Source organism: Ursus maritimus, unplaced genomic scaffold (genome assembly GCF_017311325.1).
Source record: "Ursus maritimus isolate PB19 unplaced genomic scaffold, ASM1731132v1 scaffold_1, whole genome shotgun sequence".
In the NCBI taxonomy this organism is placed as follows: Eukaryota; Metazoa; Chordata; class Mammalia; order Carnivora; family Ursidae; genus Ursus; species Ursus maritimus.
The window spans coordinates 32616579-32641486 of NW_024423343.1; the positions used below are offsets into that span (position 1 = coordinate 32616579).

Consider the following 24908-nt stretch of genomic DNA (forward strand, 5'->3'; position numbering starts at 1 on the left):
TAATGCTAAGTGAAATAAGTCAAGCAGAGAAAATTATATGATTTCTCTCATCTATGGAACATAAGAACTAGGAAGATCGGTAGGGGAAGAAAGGGATAAAGAAAGGGGGGGTAATCAGAAGGGGGAATGAAGCATGAGAGACTATGGACTATGAGAAACAAACTGAGGGCCTCAGAGGGGAGGGGTGGGGGAATGGGATAGGCTGGTGATGGGTAGTAAGGAGGGCACGTATTGCATGGTGCACTGGGTGTTATACGCAACTAATGAATCATCGAACTTTACATCAGAAACCAGGGTTGTACTGTATGGTGACTAACATAATATAATAAAAAATCATAAAAAAAAAAAGTGTGTGTGGTAGGGAGGAGTGGTGGGAATAGAGGTCCTAGAGTGAAGTGAGGTGTGAGTTGAGGTGAACCAGATGAAATGAGACATCATTATAGAAGTTTCTCTTTTTCTGTCACCACCTCCCAACTTTTCAGTTTTCTTCTACCCTTAAGGTCTGGGTATTTGTAGGAACTGGAAGTAAGAGTAGACCCACGATCTGGAAATGTTCTGTGTCCACTGCAGGGCACTGGCTTCCTTATAGAGTTCTTGATGGAAATTAAGATGTTTCTCCACAGCAGCTTTTTGCCTAAGGAGACAACCCACCCAGAATCTCAATATGATTAAGCATCTTAGAAATTGCCCTTATAAGCTAGTAGAAGAACTTTGGATTTGAGCAATCATTAGTTAAACTTGGGGCGACTGATCTTGCATTTTAGTGGAAGATCATACTCTATTCGTTTAGTAACTTGTAACTAATGGGTAACATGAGTTTTGGAGTTTCATGAGCCTTCTACTGGAAAAGTAAAAGGAAAGGCAAAGCTAGCAGTTCTTAAACTCGTATTGCTGGAAAGGACTCCCTTGTTTTAGAGATGAGGAAACAGGTCAGAGAAAGAAATTCAAAGTACCTGGGCCAATGTCACACAGTGAAGATGAAATAAAGCCAGTTGGCATTAAGTTCTAACCCTTGGCGCAGTGAGGCTCTACGTCTTACACACCGCTTTAGTTACTTGGTTTTCTGCTTTCAGCTACTTGGACTAGCTTTACAAAACTGTTCAGCTTGCTTTTGGTCTCAATACTTACAAACCCAGTCCTGTCGCTATGATACATGGAATACATAATTTTGAATTTGAATCAAGACTTCTCTAATGATCTGTTTTTTAATTCACATAACAGCTGGGGGGAAAAACAATAGTCGAGTAAAGTCCAGGAGTGGAACATACCAAGGTTAGGTGAAAAACCTTGAAATAGAATTGTTCTGGCTGCCTTCTCTTTCTTGTCCCCTAAAGAGTACTTATTAGCTTAGATTCACCTTAAGTTGTAGAACATACATGTCAGGGGGGGTAAACTGCCTATAGTCAAGATTGGACTCACACGGTTTTCTGTGTTGTGCCTTTATACCCTTGAATTTTGATGGTTCTATAGAGGGATGTCTATTTGTTGCTTTCACTGAGGAGTGGAAATTCATGAGAAAGCAACTGTAGAGGGCCTAGCTTTTAGAGAGTCCACTGAAACCACACTGCTCAAGAAATTCCATTATCAGAAAGATGAAACGAACATTACTATTGTAAAAGAATAGAGGGGGTAGGTATTCTTTATGCCTTAGTTCACCTACCTCTTACTGCCTTTTTTTTATTCTTCCAACATGCCAGTTTCTTTCCTTCCTTTGAACCTTTGCACTCACTGTTTACCTGCTGGAATATTTTTCTCCCAGATGTTTATGTGGCTAATTCCTTGTCATTCAGGTTTCACCTTCTAGAGCACTTTCTCTAAGACGTTTTGCCCTGGCCGACCCATCTAAACTAAGCATCCTGCAATCCTATCACATGTTTAAAACTTTTTCTGTCTAGCATCTATTGCCAGCTAAAAAAAACCTGTTTATTTGTCTCCCTACCCCCAGCCCTAGAATGTAAATGCTAAGGGAGAAGAGACATCTGTTCTGCTTACTCCCAAATTCCCAGTGTCCAGAAGAGTGTTCGGCATGTAAGAGGTAACTAAAAAATGCTGAGAAGGGCAGTGGTTCAGAATCAAGCAGTCTTAGATGTGGTCCTGGCACGGCCCCTAACTCACTCTTCAGCCTTGAGTCCTCTTTGGGACTCAATTTTCTCATCTGTAAAACAGAGGGCTGAGAGAGATGAAATCTAAACTCCCTTCCAGGTTCAATACAAATTCTGTAAGCCCTGAAGAAATTCTGTGACATCGACAGCAAAGGAATCTCTGTTTTTTAATTCTTCCAAACTACGCTCTGGAAAGTGGGAGAACTTCACTTGTCCTAAGGCAGTGTGAGTTTGGTACTAGCGCCAGGGACTCAAGCCCTTGAAACAACCCCCCTGGGGCAACTGTTCCCAAATATTCCCTACCTGGCTTCTTCCTGTGCTTGTGTCATGGCTTCCTCCAGAGCCAGCCTTGCTGCCTCCTCTTCCCTTTGCCTTCTCGCCTCCGCTTCCAGCCGAGCCTTCTCTTCGGCTTCTTGTTTCCTCCGCTGGTACTCTAGCCGTTCTTCTTCAGCCATTTCCAGCAGGCGCTTTTCTTCCTCTGCTAACTGCATTTCCAATTCCTTCTGCCTTTGCTTCTCAGCCTCTGCAGAATAGAAAAGGCGGGTAGGCTCAGGAGGGGTCTCATTACTGGAGAAAGTTCTCCAATCCAACTCCCAAGTCTGATTCCCAGAGACTCCGCATGGGATACTGTGCAGCTTACCTGCCAGCAGGCTGCCAGCTCCTCTGTGGGGATCATGTTGGGGTCAATTTACAAATTTAATAAGAGTCCTTTATCAAGCACCTACTATGTGCAATGCACTGTGCAATTAGTACAAAACCTTAGTGGAGAATTTTCCAGAGCCTGGGGTGCCCATGGGTGGTATGCATGTAGTTGGGGAGAGGCATCCCATCAGGGTCTGGAGAAATTTTGTGCTTACTCAGCTGAACTGAGCAGCCTACAGAGTGGCATCTGCTGACATCTGCTGAGCCTCAAAAGTGAAAGGCTGCCCTGAAGCTATCCAGACCTTTGTTTCCGTCTGCCCGGAAGAGAAGCAAGGAGCAGGGCTCTGTCTCCACTGTAGGCAGCTCCGGAGCAACGCTAAAAGGGCAACGGGAGGGCAGGATCCCAGATCAGGAGGTGACTGAATTGGGAGTGGGGCCCAAGAGTCATTTCCACAAGTGAGTCTTATTTTGATCTTCTCTCTAAACTCACTGTAGTCACACATATTAATCATTTGGGGGAAAAAAAGAGCTTATACATTTAGAGTGCTTCACACACCAAGGCTTAGGATAGGAATAACTCTGGGGAGATTCAAATGAACACCCACAGTGGGATAAAAATACTTCTGCCCCAGATAGGAGATGCAGATTGCTCCAGAAGCTCTCCTCACCAGCCCTCTCGGCTTCCTCCTGCTGCTTTTTTCTCTGCAGTTCTCGAAGTTTCCTCCGGAACTCCTCCTGCTGCTGCCGGACTCTCTCCTGGGCCACTTGCAACCGAAGCTGCTGCTTCCTCTCCTCTTCCTCCTGCCGCTGCCGTTCCTCCTCGAGTCTCTGTTTCCTCAGGCTGAGAAAAACCCCACAGGATGGTCGGGGAAGTGGCAGCAAACACTGGGGCATCCTGTGAGACGAGCTAACAGGCAGTGCCCCCACTGGAGGCTTTGCAGCTACAGGCCACAGGGGGCATCCCACTCAGAGGGCGCTTGGGTGTCCAAGGGAAGGCTGAGCAAAGAGCAGATGCAAGAACACAACTGGCCTGGAGCTAGAAGCCTCAAGTTTCACCACACAGCTCTGTGCTCTGGGGCGGGGACATCAAGTTCCCAGAGCTTCAATTTCCATTCTTACAAGATGAATTTTAAAACTCTGTTCTCACAGGGTTGTGGTAAAGATTAAATGAATTGAGTCAAGGCCTATGAAAGAATCGAGAACAATGCGGACAGGCCTAGGGGCTCAACAAACGTTTGCTGGGCTGCATCACAAAGCCCTTCCAAGAAGATCCCATGAACCTCTATCTGGAGGAACCCTCACGGTCAGGACGCTACACCTTATCTTTGGACAGAGGACAGAGAAACACGAGATGTGCTGTTTTACTACCAGGCATGAGCCTCAGAACAAACTCTGTCCCTAGTGGAGGTCAACCCTGGCCTTTTCCTGCTGCCTCCCGACTTGGTCACAGCCTCGGGCTGCTCTACCCACCGTTTCTCCTCCTCGCGGCTTCGCTGCTCCAGTTCCAGCTCCTCCTTCATCTTCTCCGCCCTCTCCAGCTGCTCCTCCAGGAGCCGCCTCTGCTCCTCCTGCTCCCGTCTCTTCCTCTCCACCTCCACACGTCTCATCTCAGCCCTCTCTGCTCGCAGCCTGTCCCGGGAAGCTCCCTCTCGCTCCCTCTTGGCGTGGAGGGCCTAAGGAACCAGAATGTTGTTAGTGAAGGGCAGAGCCTGTCTCAGGGGTGAGCCCTCCTCCACGGCCCTGTGTCGCCTCTCATCAGAGTCGGGGTCATTGAGTGGCTTCCACACTGACGGCAGCCTCTGGCTCGGGCTCTGGGGTCTGACTGGCCTGGGTCCAAGTCTCTTACTTGCTTCAGGATTTGGAGGTTACAACTTAATTTCCCTGATATTGTCTTCCTCTTGGGGCCGTCACTGGGATTAATTGAAATAGTGAAAGAGCCAAAGTAATGTCTGGTACATATACCGTATGTCTGGAGTTTTCAGCCCTAGCTGCACTTTACAATCCTGTAAGGAGCTTTTAAAAATTACTTGAGGCCAAGGCCCCACCCGGACCAATTACAGAAGAATAGCTAGGTGGGAGGCCTTGGTCATTTCAAAAAGCTTCTCAGGGGATCCTAGGGAAGCCAGGGCTGGGAAGTACAGGTTCTAGAAAAAGGCTATCTTACCAGGGGTGGTCTTAGATAGAAATGTGTTAGACTCACATTTCATCCCATGCAAACCCACTTTTTCAACGAAAGGTTCTCTCAGCTTCTGTGAAGGATGTTTTGGCTTTCTTTTTCTCCCTAACAGCCCCTCCACTGTCAGAAATATGCCCACGAGGGAAACTGAATGCAGTTCTTCCATTGGAGCTCTGTGTGTCCAACTTGGGGTGAAACTTCCTGGCTTTTTAGCCTTCGCGGAACAGCACGGTACTATGCGTTGACAACACATCTAAGAAATTCTGATTCTCTAGCAGGCTCAGGAAAGTTCTGCCCACAGGTTAAAATTTTCATCTGCGGTGTAGAGCAGAATTCCATACTCTAGGCAGCTGGGAAGATTGGGAACCAGAAAGGAAAAATCTTTCTGAAATCTTTTTTGGTAGACCATGAACAATAAAATAAAGAAAAACATAATAATTTAAAACTGACAAGAATCCTAATTTTAGAGTTAAAGGATCTGGATGTAAGTCTTGGCTCTACTGCTTGATGGTTATGTAACTTCTGGCAACTGGGACACGAAGCTCCAAGCCTCAGTTTCTAGGTCTGTGAAATGGGGATAATCACATCTGGCTGTACCAGTCACAAATGTGCCTGTAAAGACTAAGTGAGATTCAGCAGAGTTGTACCATATGTGCATGTAATTTGCGTGGGGTTAACCATAGCAGTTTAGCTGTGAGTATAATTGTAGTGTTTAAAGATATTCTTTTTTCTCCCCTACAACAAAACCTATAAATGCAGTTCAGGACCTTCATCCCAGTGGAAAAAAATTGTGATTTATTCCAACAGCAGAGGGAAAATTGGTTGTGTTGGTCTGAGAGATGTATCTGTATGGGTTTTTTTTTTTTTTTTTTTTTTTTTGATTCATTGCAGCAATTTTCAAGGGTAATTTTCCTTACACTCATTCAATTTTTCTCTTAAATACTTGTCGTTAGAATCAAGGTTCTTGGGACAAAATTACTTTTACATGCCGCAGCATCTTGTACAGATAGATATGTGTGTATAAGCTGCCTGTGGCCCAGTTGTGGGCCACAGAAAAACAGATTTTAGGAAAGGAGGAATTTCCATAGCCTTTTCAAGGCAAACAAAACATGAGCTCCCAGCCAAGTCAAGGATAGGTACTTGGCTCTGATGGCGGAAATCCCCCTTTCCTTGACACTGTTAGTTTGGGAGCCTCACAGAATGCATCATTTCAGAGGGGCTTTGCCACTCTGTGTCTTTGATCAGCTCTGGCTTCTTACAGGGTCAGAGGGTATGAGAGCAGAACAAGTAAAACCATGATGTGGTAGCACTGTTTCAGTAACTGCAATAAGATTCAGGGCAGTTTTTCCCACCTCTGCAATTGCAGCAGTGAGAACAGAAATCTCTCTGGCCAAGGTGAGAATACTGGACCTTACTTTGGAAGGGTCCTCATAACTTCTTTCTTCTTTAGATTCCATGTTTCCAGTGATGGGTATAGTCTGGGCGGGTGATGACCTTCTATCTGTGGACACTTGGCTCTCCTGAGCACCATACTTGTGGGAAAGCCAAGAGTCCTCTACAAGAGATTCTGCAGGAGAGAAACCTCTATCTGAAGTGTCTTCTGTTTTCTTAGAGTTAATGACATCAGACCCACTGAGCTCTGCTATTTCCAGATCCCTTTCCTTCTGTGTCCTTTTCCTTTTGGCTCTCGGTTTTCTTTCTTTGGGAATTAGCTCTGATTTCTTTTCAATCTTTGATTCCTTTGACTTTCCTGGAGAAGAACAATGGGAGACAGAGTTGTAGCTAAGTAAACGTGATCTCTACATCCTTTTCAGTAGCTTTGAAACCTCAGTGGGCAAAGGAATCACCCGGGGTGTAGATTCCTGAGCTCCACTCCTAGAATCTGATTCTGTAGGAATCGGCATTTTAATGACCACTCCAAGTGTTTCGAGAAGGGTCGTCCACAGACCACCCTTTGAGAAACTGCCTTATCCTATTTGGATCAACTGTAATTCAATAGTTTTGCACTAAAAAAGTTCTGTTTCACCCTGACCTATGGTAGAAGCAAGACTCTCCAGAGGGGAAAACTACAGACACAGATGGAAAGTCAAGCCTCAAGAGTCTGGCTTGAGTTTGCGGCTTTGTAACCTGGCAAAGTTTGAGCCTTCCATACTTTAAGAACTCTTCCTCAATTCACCTCTAGGGACCACAAATATTTCCTTTCCCCAGTCCTGCCAGTGCAACCCAAGTCATGGGATACAACAATGTAAGGTCAGCAAGACTTTAAAAAGCAAATCTTAAAAATAGATTTGGCCCAGGAGACGATCCAATGTCATACTTTCTGACGGCCTTTGATTTGTCTGGAGGGTCTTCTAAATCATGTAGCCAGGAAAGAATGGGTGTTAAGTTTTAAGCTAAAGAAACCTTCAGAAGCATGGGATTCTAAATTCCTCGGAAGGTGCAGTACAGGGAACCAAGAAGAAAAACGGCAGCTGGGGTAGTCATTCAGAGCTTGTTTCATCCTTCCTCTTCCCAAATGCTTGCACTACCCAATTCTCAAATTATGGTACAGTTCCTAGTTCTTAGAGGCCATGGTAAGAATATGTGCTTGGAACCAAATGGCATGGTCAGACCCTGGGTCCACCATTCCCTGTTCAATCTGTTTGGTCTTATGCAAGCCACCCTATCTGTCTCAAGCCTCAACCACTATACAATATAATAATAATGCTTACTTTATGGAGATGTTTTGGGGATTTTATGATGTCATATATGCAGGACTCTTAATTCAGTGGGTATTCAGTAAATAGGTGCTGTTATTATTATTTCCCCTCTTGATCACAGGTGTCTAGGCAACCCTGGGTTCCTCTCTCCTCTATGTCCTAAGATACTGACATGAAGTAGGCTGCAACAGCGTCTTAGCCAGAGATAGTCAAAAAGATTCCAAACAGGGGTGCCTGGGTGGCTCAGCTGTTAAGCATCTGCGTTTAGCTCAGGGCTCCCTGCTCGGCGGGAAGCCTGCTTCTCCCTCTCACACTCCTCTTGCTTGTGTTCCCTCTCTCGCTGTCTCTCTCTGTCAAATAAATAAATAAAATCTTAAGAAAAAAAAAAAAAAGACTCCAAACAGGTTGTTTGTTCCATTGGATTCATGCTGATTCTCTGTGACACCTCCCAGTCCCCATTAGGTGTCTTTTCCTGGGTCGTTTGTCAGGAGCACACTCCCTTACCAACAGCGGCCTCTGCTTCCCTGTGGACCTTTTCTTCTCTCCTCCCCTTGGATGCCTTGGACTTATCTGTCTTGGTTCTTTTCTTTCTCTTGGCTTTGCCAATCAACTCTATCTCCTAAAGGTGAAAAATTAAGGAAAAGGACCATGTGTAGGAAACAAGAAAAAAAAAAACATCAAAGGAAGATTATGTTGAACAAAACAGAATGGCTTAGAATGGAATTTGTAGGGGTTTCACATGAAGCAGAAGAGGGAGTCTTAGAATGGAGCTGGTGCGGAGATCCTCAGGTTCAGCCTTTCCTTTAAAACTGCTAGGTCTAATGCCGTAGGAGGAAAGAGGAACAGAATACACTTGATGAGTGTCCCCTTTTCTGATGCTAAATCATGATCAACAGAGTTGGATCAAAGTGAAGCGATTTTCAACCTTGATAGATCGCTATTGCTACAATTAATGTTTAGTTTAAATCAAAGCCAGCTTTATTCACTGTTGCATCATTTGCTAACTTTCCAGAAGTTTCTCAAGCAGATGACCACAACCATGTCAGTCTTCACCTTTCCCCATGGGCTGGGACAACAATGGAGACTCCTCTGAAGGGAGGATGGCAGAGTGGGGCCATGGCTCCCACTCAGTACCTGCAATATTTTGACATAATAAGAAATATATATATGGTCTTCATCCCTGGTCTCTGGCACAGAACTCCTAAAACCATTGTAATATCTGGAGCATTAATGTGAAAAAAGTGGCTTTTGGTTTTCATTAACACAACCCCTTTCAACCGCACCAGAGATTGTGTTAATGAGGTGATTTTAGAAAGCACCTAAGGAGGGGTGCTGGTTACCAGGGGAGCCAACCATGTGATCAGAGGGTTGGAACTTTCAGCCCAACACCCCCAACCTCAGAGGAGGGAGAAAAGGCTAGAAGTTGAGTTAATAATCATTTGCCAGTGCTTTAATCAATGCTTTTATCCATCAATGCCTATGTAATGAAGCCTCCATAAAAACCTGAACCAAAAGAGTCTGGACTGCTTCTGGATTGGTGAACACAACAACATGCTGGGAGGGTGGCATACCCTCAACTCCATGCAGACAGAAGCGCCCGCATTTGGGACCTTTCTGGACCTTGCCCTACGTATCTCTTCATCTGACTGTACACTTGTACCCTTTAACATATCTTTTGTAAGGGGTGCCTTGCTCGCTCAGTTGGTGGAATGTGCAACTCTTGATCTTGGGGTTGTAAGTTCGAAGCCCACGTTGGGTGTAGAGATTACTTAACAATAAAATCTTTGAGGCGCCTGGGTGGCTCAGTCAGTTAAGCATCTGTCTTTGGCTTGGGTCATTGTCTCGGGGGTCCTGGGATTGAGTCCCGCACTGCATTGGGCTCCCTGCTCAGCGGGCAGTCTGCTTCTCCCTCTCCCTCTGCCTCTTACCCCTGCTATGGTCTCTCTCACTCTTTCTCTCTCAAATAAATAAATAAAATCTTAAAAAAACACGAAAACCAAAAAACAATAAAATCTTTAAAAACATCCTTTGTAATAAATCAGTTATAGTGAGGAAATAACTTTCTGAGATTTGTGAGCCATTCTAGCAAATTATCAAAGCTGAGGAAGGGGTTGTGGGAACGCTCTATTTATAGGGGACAACCTGGGACTTGTGACTGGTGTACTGAGCCCTGAACCTGTGGGGTCTGTGCTAACTCCAGGCTGTGTCAGAATTGAACTACAGGACACCCAGTTGGTGTCCTTTGAGCTGGAGATTGATTGATGTGGGAAAAGACTCCACACATCTGGCATCAGAAGTGGTGTGTAGGAAAACTGAAGTTTCCTTTTAGTACCTTTGTAGGAATTAGAAATGGGCAGTCCATCCTTCAGAGGGATGCCCCGCACTGAGGGTGGGGGTGGGCAGGGCATGGTGAGTGAACCACAGACTGGATTTCAGCTCTCACTTGCCCCTTTGCAGTCCCCTTGTATATAGAGCAGACAACCTACACAACTGCACATGGCAGTCTGACGGGAGCAAGCTTTTGGACCAAGCTCCCAGATGGTTACACTTACACTGATGTTGGCTAGAGCCTGCTGGGTGAACAGTCTTGGTTCAGTCCTCCCTTCTGTCGCTCTTGGAAGAAGAGATACATCTATAGGACCCAATCTCTCTGGGGACTCGTGTCTTGGGAGTCTCCTGTGCAGAAGGCGTACATCATAATCTCTGCCCCTTTTTAGAAAGAGCAAAACAACAGGATCAAATTAAATAAAAAACTCTGGTGGACAAGGAAGAGGAAAAGTGAACAAACATTGAGCCCCCGATTCTGCGGTGCTATGATGGGCATTTTACACACTTGGTCAACCCTCTTTTTCTCAACACACTCCTGAATAAGGGAGAATAGAAAGTTGAGTCTTCCCTTTTGGGGCTCTTTCCAGCTAAATCCTCAATTTAGAGAGCAGAAGGAATCGTTTGCCTCTCTGGGGTTGCATATTTATGCCTTCAGTTGAATGACATAAGGTTATCTAACTGAAATTCTTCTATCAAAGGCTTAGCTGAAAAATAAATGACCTTTAAGAAAGACTGTTTTAGGAACATGAACTATCTATCCATTCTTTTATGCCCTTTGAATTCTATTCTTGATCAAATCTAGTCACCAAAAGGTCATGTGCTGTGTTTGTGTGACCCCTTGTAGAATTGCTGTCACTGGCTATCTGCCTTGAGGATAACGGACTTATGTTCTCTGGGTAAAAGGGTCCCTAAGAAACAGCCATGAGGGTGTCAGTAACAGCAGCAGCTACTGTGTGCCAGGCCTGGTTCTGGGCATTTTATTTTTTAGTTAAATCGGTATTATATTCACTGTGCTGTGCTAGTACAGGGCCTTACTATAGAAACTTGAGAAATATTTGTTGAATGAGGTAAATGGAATTTCCTGTAAATATGAGTCTTTAAATCATTCAATGTCACTCTATAAAAACCCACAGAAGACTTACCCTTTAGAATTTAATGCTAGGAAAACATTTATTTCCCCCGAGGAACAGGTACACTGCAAATGAGAACCACAAGCCTGATTGTGTTGCTCCTTTTTTTTTGTTTGTTTGTTTTTTTGCGTTCACACTCAGGAATCTCTATTCAAATCTGAAAGTCTGACTTTAGTCACAAAGACTATAATGACTTTTGTGGAATGTTGCTGTTCCTTTTTCTTTTCCTCTGGCTTAACATTTTTTTTTCTTTTTGGTTTCTCACCTTTTTCTTGGTGATGGGGTTGTTGTAAGTCATTTAATCCACTGTGGACAAAGCTGAAGTGTAACAGTCAAAAAGTGGAACTTTTCAGATAGCTGCCTCTGTACCAGACAGTGCCTCTCTCCCTTCGTTCCTAGGGAGCACAAAACCTCTTAGACCCAGGAGGGAATCCTTAGACCATGAGGCAGGTGAGAGCAGGTTCTCAAGTCACTGATGCTCACGGGAGGTCACAAGAGGCTATAGTTCCAGCTGCCACCGCCACATGGGCTTGTCAAGTGACTGGGGCTACTGGCCGAGCCTTGGTCAATGAGCCTGTAGCAAGCACATAGTGAGCAGATGGGAAGCACTTACTACATGTTAGCAATTTGTGTTAGTATTGTTATTATTTATTTTACCCAGAGCTGAGTGAATGCTGAGAGGAGAGCCCAAGGTTGAATCGACAGACTTTACCTTTGTAGGCATGTCTGTAGATCTCAGCTATATAGACAAATGGGGAAAGCTGTTTCCACACTGTTAAACATCATTCTTCACCTACCCAGCCAAAGAATATGGCTGAAGTTGGAAACATATCACAATATAATCCTCCCCAAGAATCTGTGTCTTAGACATAATTCCAGCTGTTAGAGTATACAGTTAGCCTGAGAATCTTCATGCTTAGAAAAGACAGAAATTAAATGAATTAGGGGTGCCTGGGTGGCACAGCGGTTAAGCGTCTGCCTTCGGCTCAGGGCGTGATCCCGGCGTTGTGGGATCGAGCCCCACATCAGGCTCTTCCGCTATGAGCCTGCTTCTTCCTCTCCCACTCCCCCTGCTTGTGTTCCCTCTCTCACTGGCTGTCTCTATCTCTGTCAAATAAATAAATAAAATCTTTAAAAAAAAAAAAGAAATTAAATGAACTAAAAACAAAGAAAATGGGGGGCACTTGGCTAGCTCAGTCAGTAGAGAATTTAATTCTTGATCCCGGGATCGTGAGTTCAAGGCCCAGGCTGGGTGTGGAGATGACTTTAAACAAACAAACAAACAAACAAACAAACAAAGATGAAATAAAAGTGGAGCAGCCCATGTCATTACAACTTCAAACACTTACATCTTTTGGACACTATCTGACTCAGGGGTTTGGATGTGGTCAGCCAGGGAAGCGCTAAGAGGGTCAACGGTCATACTCCTCAGCTCCTGGTCTGTAAAGACAAAGAGCATCCTTAACAGCAAAGGGCAATAGATAACAGACAACAATCCCAGACATGGGGAGACACGTACTTGGTTAGTAGTCAAAGACATGCAAATTAGCACAATGAAGTTTGTTATACCTAGAAAATTTGCAAATGCTGCACAAACCAGTGCCAGCACATAGCAAGTGACATTAAAATTAGTAGACTCTTTGGGAAAGTGATAGGACGGTATGTACCAAGAACCAGAAAAATGTTCTAGTCTTTGTTCAGGAATCTGACTCCTCGGTATTTATCATGAGGCAATAATTCAAAAGAACAAAGTTCTTTTTTTTATACAGAGTTGTTATAACTTTGTTATTAATAATGAAAAATTAGAAACAGCTCAACAATGGGAGATTGGGGAAACAATTCATGATGCATTAATTTGACATTTAAAATTATGGTTAAAAAGATAATAAGCAATATGGAAAATATGATATAAAGAAGTAAAAATGTAAACTACAGAGCAGTGTGTTAGAACTCTATAAAATACAAGTGTAAATAAATAAGGGCTTTAAGAGAAAACAGAATAAGAAAATAATGTTAGATTAGGAGGTGTATGTGTGTTTAGATTTCTTCTTAAAACCCCAGTGTGGTTATAACATTGAAAATGAAATTGATTAGAAAAAACCCAAACAGGGATGCATGGGTGGCTCAGTGGGGAGTCTGTGTGTGTGTCTCTCTCTCTCTCTCTGCCCCTCCCCATACTTGTGCACTCTCACTCTCTGTCTCAAATAAACAAACAAACAAACAAAAAACAATCCAAGAAAAAGTAGAAGGGAAGTTGACTGCATCAAAATCTTTACAGGAAAAATAAATAGTATTTTTTAACACTTTAAAAAACTGACCTAATGGTAAAATTTAAATAAGTATAATTTATCATATGCCAATTATCCCTCAATAAAGAAAAAATATTAATACAAATAAAGTACCTAAAACAGTGTTGGCACTTGGTAAAAATAAACAAGAACCAAAAAAATCTCACCCATGATCACTCTACTCACATACAATTAATGCAAGTATTTTGGTGTATGTACTTTCATGCATATATAATATATACTCATTTTAATAGAATTAAAAATAATGTATATACAATTTTAATTTACTTTTGTTATTAGAGTTTCCCTTATAATTAAATATTCCTAAAAATGATTTTAATAACAGTATAGCATTTCATTGTACAAATGTACCATAACTGACTTTACCAAACACGTAACTTTTAAAATTCAGGTTGTTTCAAATTTTTTATAATTATTAAGAACTTTGCATAACATATCCTTGAAAGGAATGTTTTTGATTATTAAAAGACATACTCTTTGTTCATATCTGTGATTATTAAAGGATATACAATCTTTAAGTCACAGTGTTTACTGCCAAATTGTTCCCCAGAAAATTTGTACCAATTTATACTGAGAAAATGGCCATTTACTTCCTTCATTGATCACATGCTTATTAGGTTATTTACTACATGCTGGGAATTGTGTTAGGTGCTGGGAATACAGTGAGGAGTAGGACGGAAACACCTAGTCTCAGGGAGCTTAAATCTTATTGGGGAAGTTGGATATTAACACAAAATAAAACAAAAACCAAAAAACAAAAAACTTTTTAAAAGGAAGACTGTAATATTCAGTCCCTCTTTCTCTTTGAGCAGTAGGTTCTTCTGTGAATTAATTTATCTGTCCTCAATTTTGTTTACTTGTAGGTATTATAACTTTAAAGAAAGATTGGAAAGGAAAAATTCACGTGTCATCCTACCAACACCATCCCCTTAATACTACGGTTAGTCCGTTTTTCAGCATTCGAAGTTGTCTGTGACGCCTCCACTCCTTCCGAGCCCAGAGCGTCTTTGTCACTTGGTTTTTTTCTGCCATTCCCAAACTTTAAGGGTGACACATCACTTTTGTCTCACACATCAACCTCCCGATCTAGCAGTGGGGACGAAATTGTTTATGTATGGGATTGTTGGGGAAACTGGGAAGGGTGATTGTGGTGGTACCTTGGAATTTATTTTGTCTAGGATTATATATAATATTAACAGGGAGCTGGAGCTAATTTGAGTATCTTCACGATAAGGGGAACACTGGGGTGGTGGGGGATTTCATTCCCTAGCAAGCCTGGTTCAGTAAACGCTGTCTCACTGAAGACATTCACAGCTCCTCAAAGCGCTTTTGAACTTTGGGACAGGGCACGACAGGACCAGCAGAGGGCGCATTTGTATTGCCCAAAACCCGAGGTTCCACGTTGGTGTAATTTCACCACATTGATTACAGCTGAAGCCCTGTCAGGTCTGGTAGGTGGACCCTAGAAAAGAGTTTTTCCCCCCTACTCTAGAATAATAACCTGATATTTAGGAAGTACTGGAATAAACTAAGGCAGTACTTTGTTTTTTGTTTTTTGTTTTTTTTTTTTATTAATAATGATTTTTTATTATATTATGTTAGTCACCATACAGTACATCCCCGGTTTTCGATGTAAGGCTCGATGATTCATTAGTTGTGTATAACACCCAGTGCACCATGCAATATGTGCCCTCCTTACTACCCATCACCGGTCTATCCCATTCCCCCACCCCCCTCCCCTCTGTAGCCCTCAGTTTGTTTCTCATAGTCCATAGTCTCTCATGTTTCATTCCCCCTTCTGATTACCCCCCCTTAGGGTTAAGAAATTTCTAAATCTGGGAAGAGATCTGGATTTCTAAGTTCATAAAGCGAATAGGTAAACCACACCCAAAATTTTAATCCAAAATAATCCTTTCCAAGATGCATTATAACCAAATTATCTAAATCAAAGACAAAGAATTTTAAAAGCAGCAAGAGAAAAATAATTCCTCACATATAAAGGAACCCCTATGAGTCAATGAGCAGATTTCTCAGCAGAAACCTTGCAGGCCAGAAAAGAGTGGGATGATACTTTCATTCCCACCAACAATGTAGGAGGGATCCCCTTTCTCCACATCCTCTCCAACAATTGTTGTTTCTTGCCTTGTCTATTTTTGCCATTCTAACTGGCGTAAGGTGGTATCTCAGTGTGGTTTTGATTTGAATTTCCTTGATGGCTAATGATTTTGAACATTTTTTCATGTGTCTGTTAGCCATTTGTATGTCTTCATTGGAAAAGTGTCTGTTCATATCTTCTGCCCATTTTTTGATTTGTTTATTTGTTTCTCGTGTATTGAGTTTGAGAAGTTCTTTGTAGATCTTGGATACCAGTCCTTTATCTGTAGTGTCATTTGCAAATATCTTCTCCCATTCCGTGGGCTGCCTCTTAGTTTTTCTGACTGTTTCCTTGGATTGGATGAAACTTTTAATCTTGATGAAGTCCCATAAATTCATTTTATCTTTTGTTTTTCTTGCCTTTGGGGATGTGTCATGAAAAAGGTTGCTTTGGCCGATGTCGTAGAGGTTGCTGCCTATGTTCTCCTCTAGAATTTTGATGGATTTAAGGCAGTACTTTGATAGCATACAACTTCGAACTGCTTTAAAAAAAAATCTGTAAAATATTTCAAGAATGCAGAGTATAGAAAATAATACTGTATAATGAGCGCCCGTGTATATACCGCCCAGCTTTGTGAAATCTTAACATCGTGCCATATCTGATTCACATGTTTTTCTAAAGAAATAAAACATTTCAGATACAGGCCAAGACTTCATTGTATCACACACAATCCCATTTCTCTTACTCTCTATCCAGTAGTAACCATTCTCTTAAATTTGGTGTTTGTCAATTGGACACACTACCCCAAAATATGGCACCTTTGCATATTAAATATTTCAAGCTGAAGGAATTTGAAGAATGGCAGGTGAAGGAAGGATTCTCTGACCACCGCACCCTTCTTCCCTGAAGCAGGTTATAAGACCCTCATTGGGGCCCCTGGGTGGCTCAGTTGGTGGAACATGCAACTCTTGATCTCGGGGTTGTGAGTCTGAGCCCCATGTTAGGTGTAGAGATTATTTAAAAATAAAAAAAAATATTTAAAACAAATAGACTTAACCATTTCTTTGGGTCCTCACTTTTTTTTTTTTTAAAGATTCTATTTATTTATTTGAGAGACAGAGTGAGTGAGAGAGAGAGCACAGGAGCAGGGGCAGAGGGAGAGGAAGAAGCAGGCTCCCTTGCTGAGCAGGGAACCCAACGCGGGGCTTGATCCCAGGATCCTGGGATCATGACCTGAGGTGAAGGCAGATGCTTAACCGACTGAGGCACCCAGGCAACCTGGATTCCCATTTTCTTATGAAGGCTCCTGTGTCACATAAAATTTATGTTGAATATATTTGTGTGCTTTCCTCCTCTTAAATTTCTCTATGTCAGTTTAATTTTTATGTACAGCCAGGGACCCTAGGAGGGTCAAGGAAAAGTTTTTCTTCTCCTACATTGTCCTCAGGCATATGCTTATATCTTTGCCACATATAAATGCACTTATAAACAACATATAATACTATTTTACACATTAAATCCTTATATCAATAGTATCATTTATATAACTTTTGGAACTTATTTATTTTGCTTAACATTTTGTTTTGTGATTAAATCATGATAATACACGTAGTTTCCATTCATTTATTTTAAGCTACCAACCCTGTTCCACTGTATAAACATACCACAATTTATTTATCCATTTTGATGGCTGTTTCTGATTATTCCCATTTTTTTGTGATTACAAACAATGCTTCAATGAACCTTCTTGAGTAAGTCACCTTTCATACATGCAAGAGTTTCTCTGAGGTATATATGGGAATAAAATTGTTGAGTTGCAAGGTATATGCATCTTCAATTTATTGGATATTTCCAAATTGCTCTGAATTTCTAAAACTCCATATCCTCATCAATAGTGGGTCGTTTGCAGACTTTTAAATTTTGGTTAATCTGAAATATATATGAAATGATATTTTTGACTTTTTTTACATGGCCATTTACATAGGCTTCCTCTTCTGTTAATTGCCTGTTCATATCTATTAGCCATTTTTTATTTGGGTGGATTTTCTTTTCCTTCTCTATTTATAGCAGTTCTTGCTGCATTTTGGATATTAATACTTTGTTGGTTTTATGCACTGCAGATATTGTCTTCTAGTCTATGATTTATCCTTTTTTTTAAATAAAGATTTTATTTATTTATTTATTTAGGTGATCTCTACACCCAACATGGGGCTCAAACTTATAACCCCGAGATCAAGAGTTGCATGCTCTACTGACTGAGCCAGCCAGGCACCCCTGTGATTTGCCTTTTTTTTTTTTTTTTAAAGATTTTATTTACTCGACAGAGATAGAGACAGCCAGCGAGAGAGGGAACACAAGCAGGGGGAGTGGGAGAGGAAGAAGCAGGCCCACAGCGGAAGAGCCTGATGTGGGGCTCGATCCCATAATGCCGGGATCACACCCTGAGCCGAAGGCAGACGCTCAACCACTGTGCCACCCAGGCGCCCCTGTGATTTGCCTTTTAAGTTTGTTTTTGCTGCCTTGTCAAAAACTTTAAATTTTAATATAGCCAGAGAAATTGTCAATAAGGAAATTGTCAATAATTTCCTTTATTTATGTTTTGAATCATGGGTAGGAAATTTTTTCCTTTCTCAAATTCATAAAGATTTTCTTCTATATTTTCTTCTAAAAAAGTTTCAAATTTTTGCTTTTTCAGGGGTGCCTGGCTGGCTCAGTTAGAAGAACATGAGGCTCTTGATCTTGGCGTTGTGAGTTTGAGCCCCACACTGGGTATAGAGATTACTTAAAAATAAAATCTTAAAAAAATTTTTTTTTTTTTTGCTTTTTTAAAAACTACACCCGATATTTTGTGAGGTAAAGATTTAAAAATTGGATAACCTGTTATCTCAAAATTATATACTGAAAAATAGCTCATTCTTTATACTTTTGCCATATATTGTTTCCATATATGTGTGCATTTATTTCTGGATTCTTTATTCTCTTCTGTCTGTCTCTAAGCCAATACCATATGGCTTTAAGTGATTTCTGATATTTAATATTTTGGATATTTTAGTTTTTGGCCTCTCTGTTTTTCTTCAAAATTTTATTGATTATTTTAGGCCCCTTTATGAATTTTGGAATCAACTTACCATGTTCTACCAAAAACCCAACTGGGGATTTAATAAAACCCTACTTGCATTGAATTTGCAGATTAATTTAGGGAGAATTGTCACCTTCCTATTTGTGAACATTATATACAGCATTATATAGAATGTTATATTTATTTTGGCCTATTTTCATTTAATTTAACAAAATTTTGTAATTTTTTCAAGAAAGTCTCACATATCTTTTTTACATTTATTTGTAGGATATCTATACATATATCTATACATATAATGTTATATTTAAAAATTACATTTATCCTGCCTTCCTATATAAACTGTACCAGTGGCTAACCAGTGGAAGAGGAAAAGTTGTTTCGTTTCCTTTGGTAAGAGTTTTCCAAGTAATAAGTGGAGAAAGAACAATAGAATTTCAGTAACACGACTTTGCAGCCTCTGTGAAGAGATGGATCGGTAGCTGCTGGCCTCGTGAAGAGAACAAGGAGACGTTAAGTTTCCTGATGGAAGAAGACAATGCCTTCCAGGAAACTGTCTTGCCGAAAGGAAAAAACCAAACCTGAATCTGGTCAGATCTCTAGATCAGAGTACGAATTTACGGGGAATATAGAAGACAAACACATAAAACTACACCGTGGGGAAGCAAGAGCAAAATCTAGATTGTGGGAAACTGCATAAGACAAGGGACTCAATTTCCTAAAAATAAACTAAAAGAGGGTAAAAAAAAAAGAAATGGAGGGGAGCCTATAAATTAAAGGAGACGTGAAGGCCATACCAACCAATTGCAAACAAACACACTCTAAAACAATTATAGTAATTATGAGACAATTATGGCACTGAAAAAATGGAATATTCAATTATATTAAGAAATAGTTTTAATTTTTAGGTGCAACGGTTGTATTATGGTTATGTCAAAAGTGTCTTTCCTTGTCTTTTAAACATATATACTTAAGTGTGTATAGGTAAAATTATATAAGCCTGGAAAATTTTTTTCAAAATAATATGGGAGGGAGGAAGTGGGGATGTGGGTGAGCAGTATTGGCCAGGAGATGGGCACGTGGGATTCTTGTGCTGTTCTGTTCGTCTTTGTGGAAGTTTGGGATTTCCCATAATAACAATGATCTTAAAATTGCATTATAAATTGTACTTTATGTTTTGACACACTGTTGTTTCTCCACAGTTGATTTTTATGTATTGAACTGTATTTAGTAATCTTGCTGAATTTTTGTCTTTTAATTACTTGTCTGTAGAGGCCCTCAGATTTTCCATATAAGTAATTATTTGGGAATAATGACAGTGCCATTTCCTCCTTTCTGTCCACTTTTCCTTTCTTTAGGTTTCCCTACTGTGCTACTACAATGTTGAAATGGAAGCAATGATAGAGGGCATCCTTATCCTAGTTCTTTCTCTCAAGAGAATGTTCTTAAAGTTCTATCATTAAAGTGCGATGTTTACTGCAGGCTTTTGGTAGACATTCTTTATTAAAATCAGAAAGTCTTCCTTTGCCTCCAGTTTGATAATTTTAAATCATGAATGGGTGAATGTCATAAATTTATTTTTCCTTTTGTATCTATTGAGATGACCCTAAGGTTTTTGTCCTTTAATCTCTTGATGTGAATTACATAAACAGACGTTCCATGTTAGACCATCTTTGGGATGGGATAAACCGAATTCAGTTACGGTATGTACACATACCCCCCCCCCCATATATCATAAAATATTATATATTTAAATATAAGCTTAAGGACTTGACTGATTAATGTGTTATTTAGGAGTTTTGCATCTTTGATCATAAGTGAGATTGGTCTATAAATTTCCTTTCTTATGTTGTTCTTGTCTGTAGTTGCAACCGCTTTTTGGTTTTGATGAATTTTGGTCTCGAGTTAGAAATAGGCTTTACTTCCTGGAAGGTGAAGAGAATTTTCAGGATCAAGGGGCAACAGCTGTGTTCTGGGATTCTGGGGACTTCCCTGGGGTTTCCATTCTGGGTTAAGTGGAATGAGCCAGAAACATTCTTAAGGATGGACCACTTCCCACCATGAAGGAGGACTTTGAAATACCTTCTAGAAGCAAAAAATAAAACAGTGACAGAGTGTGTAGGTCATCCAGGCTGCTAAGAACGAGCAGATTTTTCGGAACCCAGTACTGGGGTTCCAGATCACAGAGCCTCACAGTATACAGTGACTGTGTAGCCCTCATAGGGAGCAAATCAGGGAGCTGGGGGGCCCCACTGACATCAAGAGGCAGTCCTTTGCAGGGGTACCACTTTCCAGGCTGTAGATTCTGGGGTGCCGTCTCAACTCCTGGGCACACACTTCCGATCTATTTTTTCCATAGCTTTAAGAGGAATTTTTGCAACACTGGCTACTCCTTACTCCTTTGCACAGGCTGGGAAGTCATTCTATTTGCTCCTTCTAGAGCTGTTTATTCCTGGAGTCAGGAACTGCCCCCTGAAGAACCTCCCCTGTCGCTAGGTGGGCCAGTGGGAATTGTGCTCCTACAAGGCGGCAGTGGGCCCAACATGGATGTTTTCTTTCCTGTCCTCAGGGTGAGGAAATGTCGAGCCAGCTCTGACCATGTAGAGAAGGGTAACCACGAAAGGAGATGGCAGAGAGAAGAACCCGGGGACACAGTTGTCCTACCCTCTGCTTGCCAACTTGGACTTTTCTGTGAGAAAGAAATACATTTTCCATCTTATTTGAAGTCACTTTATCTTGGTCTTTGTTAGAATGGTTGTATCAATACCCTAAATACCACACATTCATCTCTTGAATAAAACAATAATGCTCTGAGCCTTTTTTCCCTGGTAGAATAGAAATGGCTCACTGGTTTCTAAGGGTTTCTAAGACCTGCCTTTTGTCTTTTCCCCCTGCCTTTTGTCTTCCCCCCCCATTGTTTTAGGCTACTCATTAGGGACCCTCTGCACCTCCTGCAGGGCTCCCCAAACCTCCCACCTCTCCTAAGAATATCTGAAGTTCTGCCACATTCTAAGGGGTTATGTCACTATTGCTCCATAGCCTTTCACAGAATGCAGAGGCTGGTAAAACCGCTTTGTTCAGACTGGGTCTGCTGCCCACGCTTGGCCTTAAGTAAAAGGACTTACACAGAGGACTCACTCAATCAGTCCCCCAAGATCAAGCCCCCCTGTCGCTGAGACTGATCTAGAAAGTAATCATCAAGTTATCAACTTAGAACCAGCCTCTCCTGACAAGGTGCAACTTATGGCTACTAAATTAAGGTTTTTAAGAAATAGACTAATAGCCTTTAGTGAGCACTTATTGTGCGCCAGGTACTCATGTACATTACACGTATTAACTCCTTTATCTCTCAGTCACCTCATGAGATAAGGAATATTAGTACCTCCATTTTACAGATGAAAAAAAGATGCCCAGAGAAGTTTAGTAGCATACTCAAGGGCATGCAGTTAATAAGTGCGGAAACCAGGACCTGAACCCAGAGAATGAGACTTGCGGTCAGTGCTCTTGATCACTGTAAGGCTGCCTAGTCAGTACCCTCTACTCCTTCCACCCTCATTATTTTCAAAAGTACAGATGATATAAATCAAATCGCTGATAAATTTAGAGAAATAAATTCTAGAAACAAGGTTAAGGGCAGTGATTCTCAAAGTGTGGTCTCTGTGCCACCACCATTAGCATTACCATCAAACTTACTAAAATTGCAAATTCTATGACCTCAAACCAGATATAATCAGGAACTCTGGGGACAGGGCCCCCAAATCTATTTTAACCAGCCTCTCAGGTGGTTCTGATGCACACTGAAGTTTGAGAACCACTGGCCTAGGAAATAAACAAGAATTGAATTTTTATTCTTTCTTTGGGCCATGAGGGTGGGGAAAAGACGTGGAAAGGAAACTTTTGTATTTAACATGAGCAATTTTGCAAACCCTTTGTCTGGTGAAAACTTGCATGCCGTAATCTCACCAAGTCTAAGACTCAAGGTATTCCCAGGGGAGATGGCACTGGCTCACTGCTCATAATTTAAACATGAAGATCACTACTAAGTTTAGTGTAGAAAAAAAAAAAAATCCAGGCAATTAGATGTAAGACCAATGAGGGGAAGAGCGATCCTTAAATAGTTAAAAAAAAAAAAAAAATTCCTTGGCATGCCGTCTTGTTTTCCTTCAAAGATTTGAAATCCTTTTTAAACATTAGCATTTATCATTCAGGACAGGCAAATGCCTTCTTTAATTTTCTGCACTGATATTTCACTGCATTAAAGACTGTTGGGATAACCTTTATGGAACTCAGCCGGAGCCCGTCCCTCTGTCATGAGACAGGAAATCTGTTTCAACTGACTTGGTCATTACTTAGATTTGACCATGTTCTGCACTGCCTAAAACCTCCACTGTACTTGGCCAAGATCTTGGCGCCTCGTCAGTGTTCACATTCTGCATATGTGAGTTATGATATGAAAGGTCTGAAGACTGGAGCATGCTTCCTTGGTGACTGTCACTCAGCTTTGAAAATGGAGGAGGTAGGAGACTTATTTTAGCAAAAATTCTGCTTAAAAGCTTGACCAAACCCTGAAATTGGACTACCATAGGATTTTATTGTCTGATATGCAGAAGCAATGAAATCTTAAAAAAAAAAATTTTTTTTTAAGAGTGAGCACGTGAGCAGGGGTGGGGGGACAGAGGGGAAAGGAGAGAGAGAGACTCTCAAGCAGGCTCCACACCCAGCGCAGAGCCCTACGTGGGGCTCAATCCCATGACCCTGAGATCATGACCCATGCCAAAATTAAGAGTCCTATGCTCAAATGACTGAGCCACCCAGGTGCCCCAGCAATGAAATCTTTTAAAATGAGTATAAAAATTATTTTTGTTTAGAATGTCAACTGAAAGAAAAAGTAAAATATGTAAACAGAAAAATATCAAGTTTAGGGTGAAATCCCAAATCCATGACTTTGCACGTTTAACTCTAGTGAGCTCTCACAGTCTCCCTTGCCTCATGGGTTCTAGAGGAGATAAAAAGAGTCATGGTGTTATTTCACAGGTTGATAAACTGTGAGCATGAGAGGGTAGACATTTAATCATTGATATCCAAGTCAAGATTCATATTCATATTCATGAAAGAGCTACTGTATATGAATTACTTCATTTATTTCTCATTCCACGTTATGAGGGGAATACTGTTTTTAGCCTCAGTTAAGGACACTGAGGCACAGAGGGGTTAAGGCAGAGGTAGTCCAACTGCAGACAGAGCCCATGTTCTCCACTCAGCTGCTCAGAGCTGCCATTGCTAGCCCATATAGAGCACTTTATGTGAACCAAGCAAGGCACCCCGGTAGAAAGGCCGAGTAAGAAAAGGAGCCCCCACTGCGTGGAGAGCCCCAATCCTGAGGTGCATGGTTTTGGGAGCAGAGCACAGACCCCTATTTGCTCCCTCTACTGGATGTCTTTGTACAGCAAACAACAAACAATTCTTTCCGGCTGGCACTGTGCCCGCCCCTTGCAAACACAAGAGTCTCTCCCATATCAGTGTCCATTCTTGCAAGATGCAATGAGGATAAAGAACAGTCCTGCTACTTGGGTCTACCCAACCGCAGCAACACACAGACGCACAGGTGTCTCTGGGGGAGAGATTAGAGTCTAGCTCAGGGTGTGGGAATATGAACTATGCCAAAAAGCGCAGTTCTGGGTCTGATATATCCTAGAATCATCATTATTAAATGCAAGATCATTTTTGGAGGAAGCCACACTTGAATAGCTCTGGCCACCCAGGGTGGTGGGCAGCAAGGTTTGGGTCTCTAAAGACACTGGTCGCCCCTCTGTTGGAATATTAACCCTCTAGGCAGGGAACCTCAGCTCCTGCACCTGCATATCCGAGCCCATGTGAAAGCAAGAGGAACAGAGAAGTGGAAATGCTTGTGTAGCCTTTTCGTGATGCCCCAGGGTCTCCACTCCCTTCCATCAACCTGCGGCCTCTGGCAGGAAAGAAATCTTTCAGTAAGTCCAAGAATATAAAAGCATGCTATCATCAGTTGGTTCGTGATGCACTAAAAACCATCAGCATCTGAACTCAGCACTTTGGCATGTTTTCTGACTTCCGGCCCTGAGAGGAAATGGAAGAGTTATTCTGCATTAACATCTTTCAACCAGTGCAAACCTCATCAGACAATTATTGTGATAAGATTTAAAAACCAACCCAGCTGTCTCTACCTTGGGTGTCTTGATGATTTTCTGTGATGGGTCCTCCTGGTTCTTCATGATCGTCCAGTTCATCTCCATTTTCCTATGAAGTTAATACATAATAAAAAAAATACATAAGACAAAATAAAGGCAAACACTACTGTGGTTCGTGCCCTTTGGT

The 24908-nt window shown here is 41.6% G+C and overlaps 1 protein-coding gene across 1 annotated transcript in view; it reads right to left on the minus strand.

The window, feature by feature from the left end:
• Positions 1-495: 495 nt before the first annotated feature.
• The window catches only part of KIAA2012 (KIAA2012 ortholog), a 98532-nt gene continuing 74119 nt past the window's right edge, over positions 496-24908 (minus strand). Inside the window, exons 15-24 of the mRNA XM_040641895.1 lie at positions 24758-24830; positions 12427-12517; positions 10172-10328; positions 9171-9173; positions 8124-8238; positions 6336-6670; positions 4215-4417; positions 3413-3585; positions 2406-2625; positions 496-634 (exon numbers count right to left, since the gene is read on the minus strand). Coding sequence (XP_040497829.1) covers positions 496-634; positions 2406-2625; positions 3413-3585; positions 4215-4417; positions 6336-6670; positions 8124-8238; positions 9171-9173; positions 10172-10328; positions 12427-12517; positions 24758-24830 — 1509 coding nt within the window. The remainder of the gene's footprint in view (positions 635-2405; positions 2626-3412; positions 3586-4214; positions 4418-6335; positions 6671-8123; positions 8239-9170; positions 9174-10171; positions 10329-12426; positions 12518-24757; positions 24831-24908) is intronic.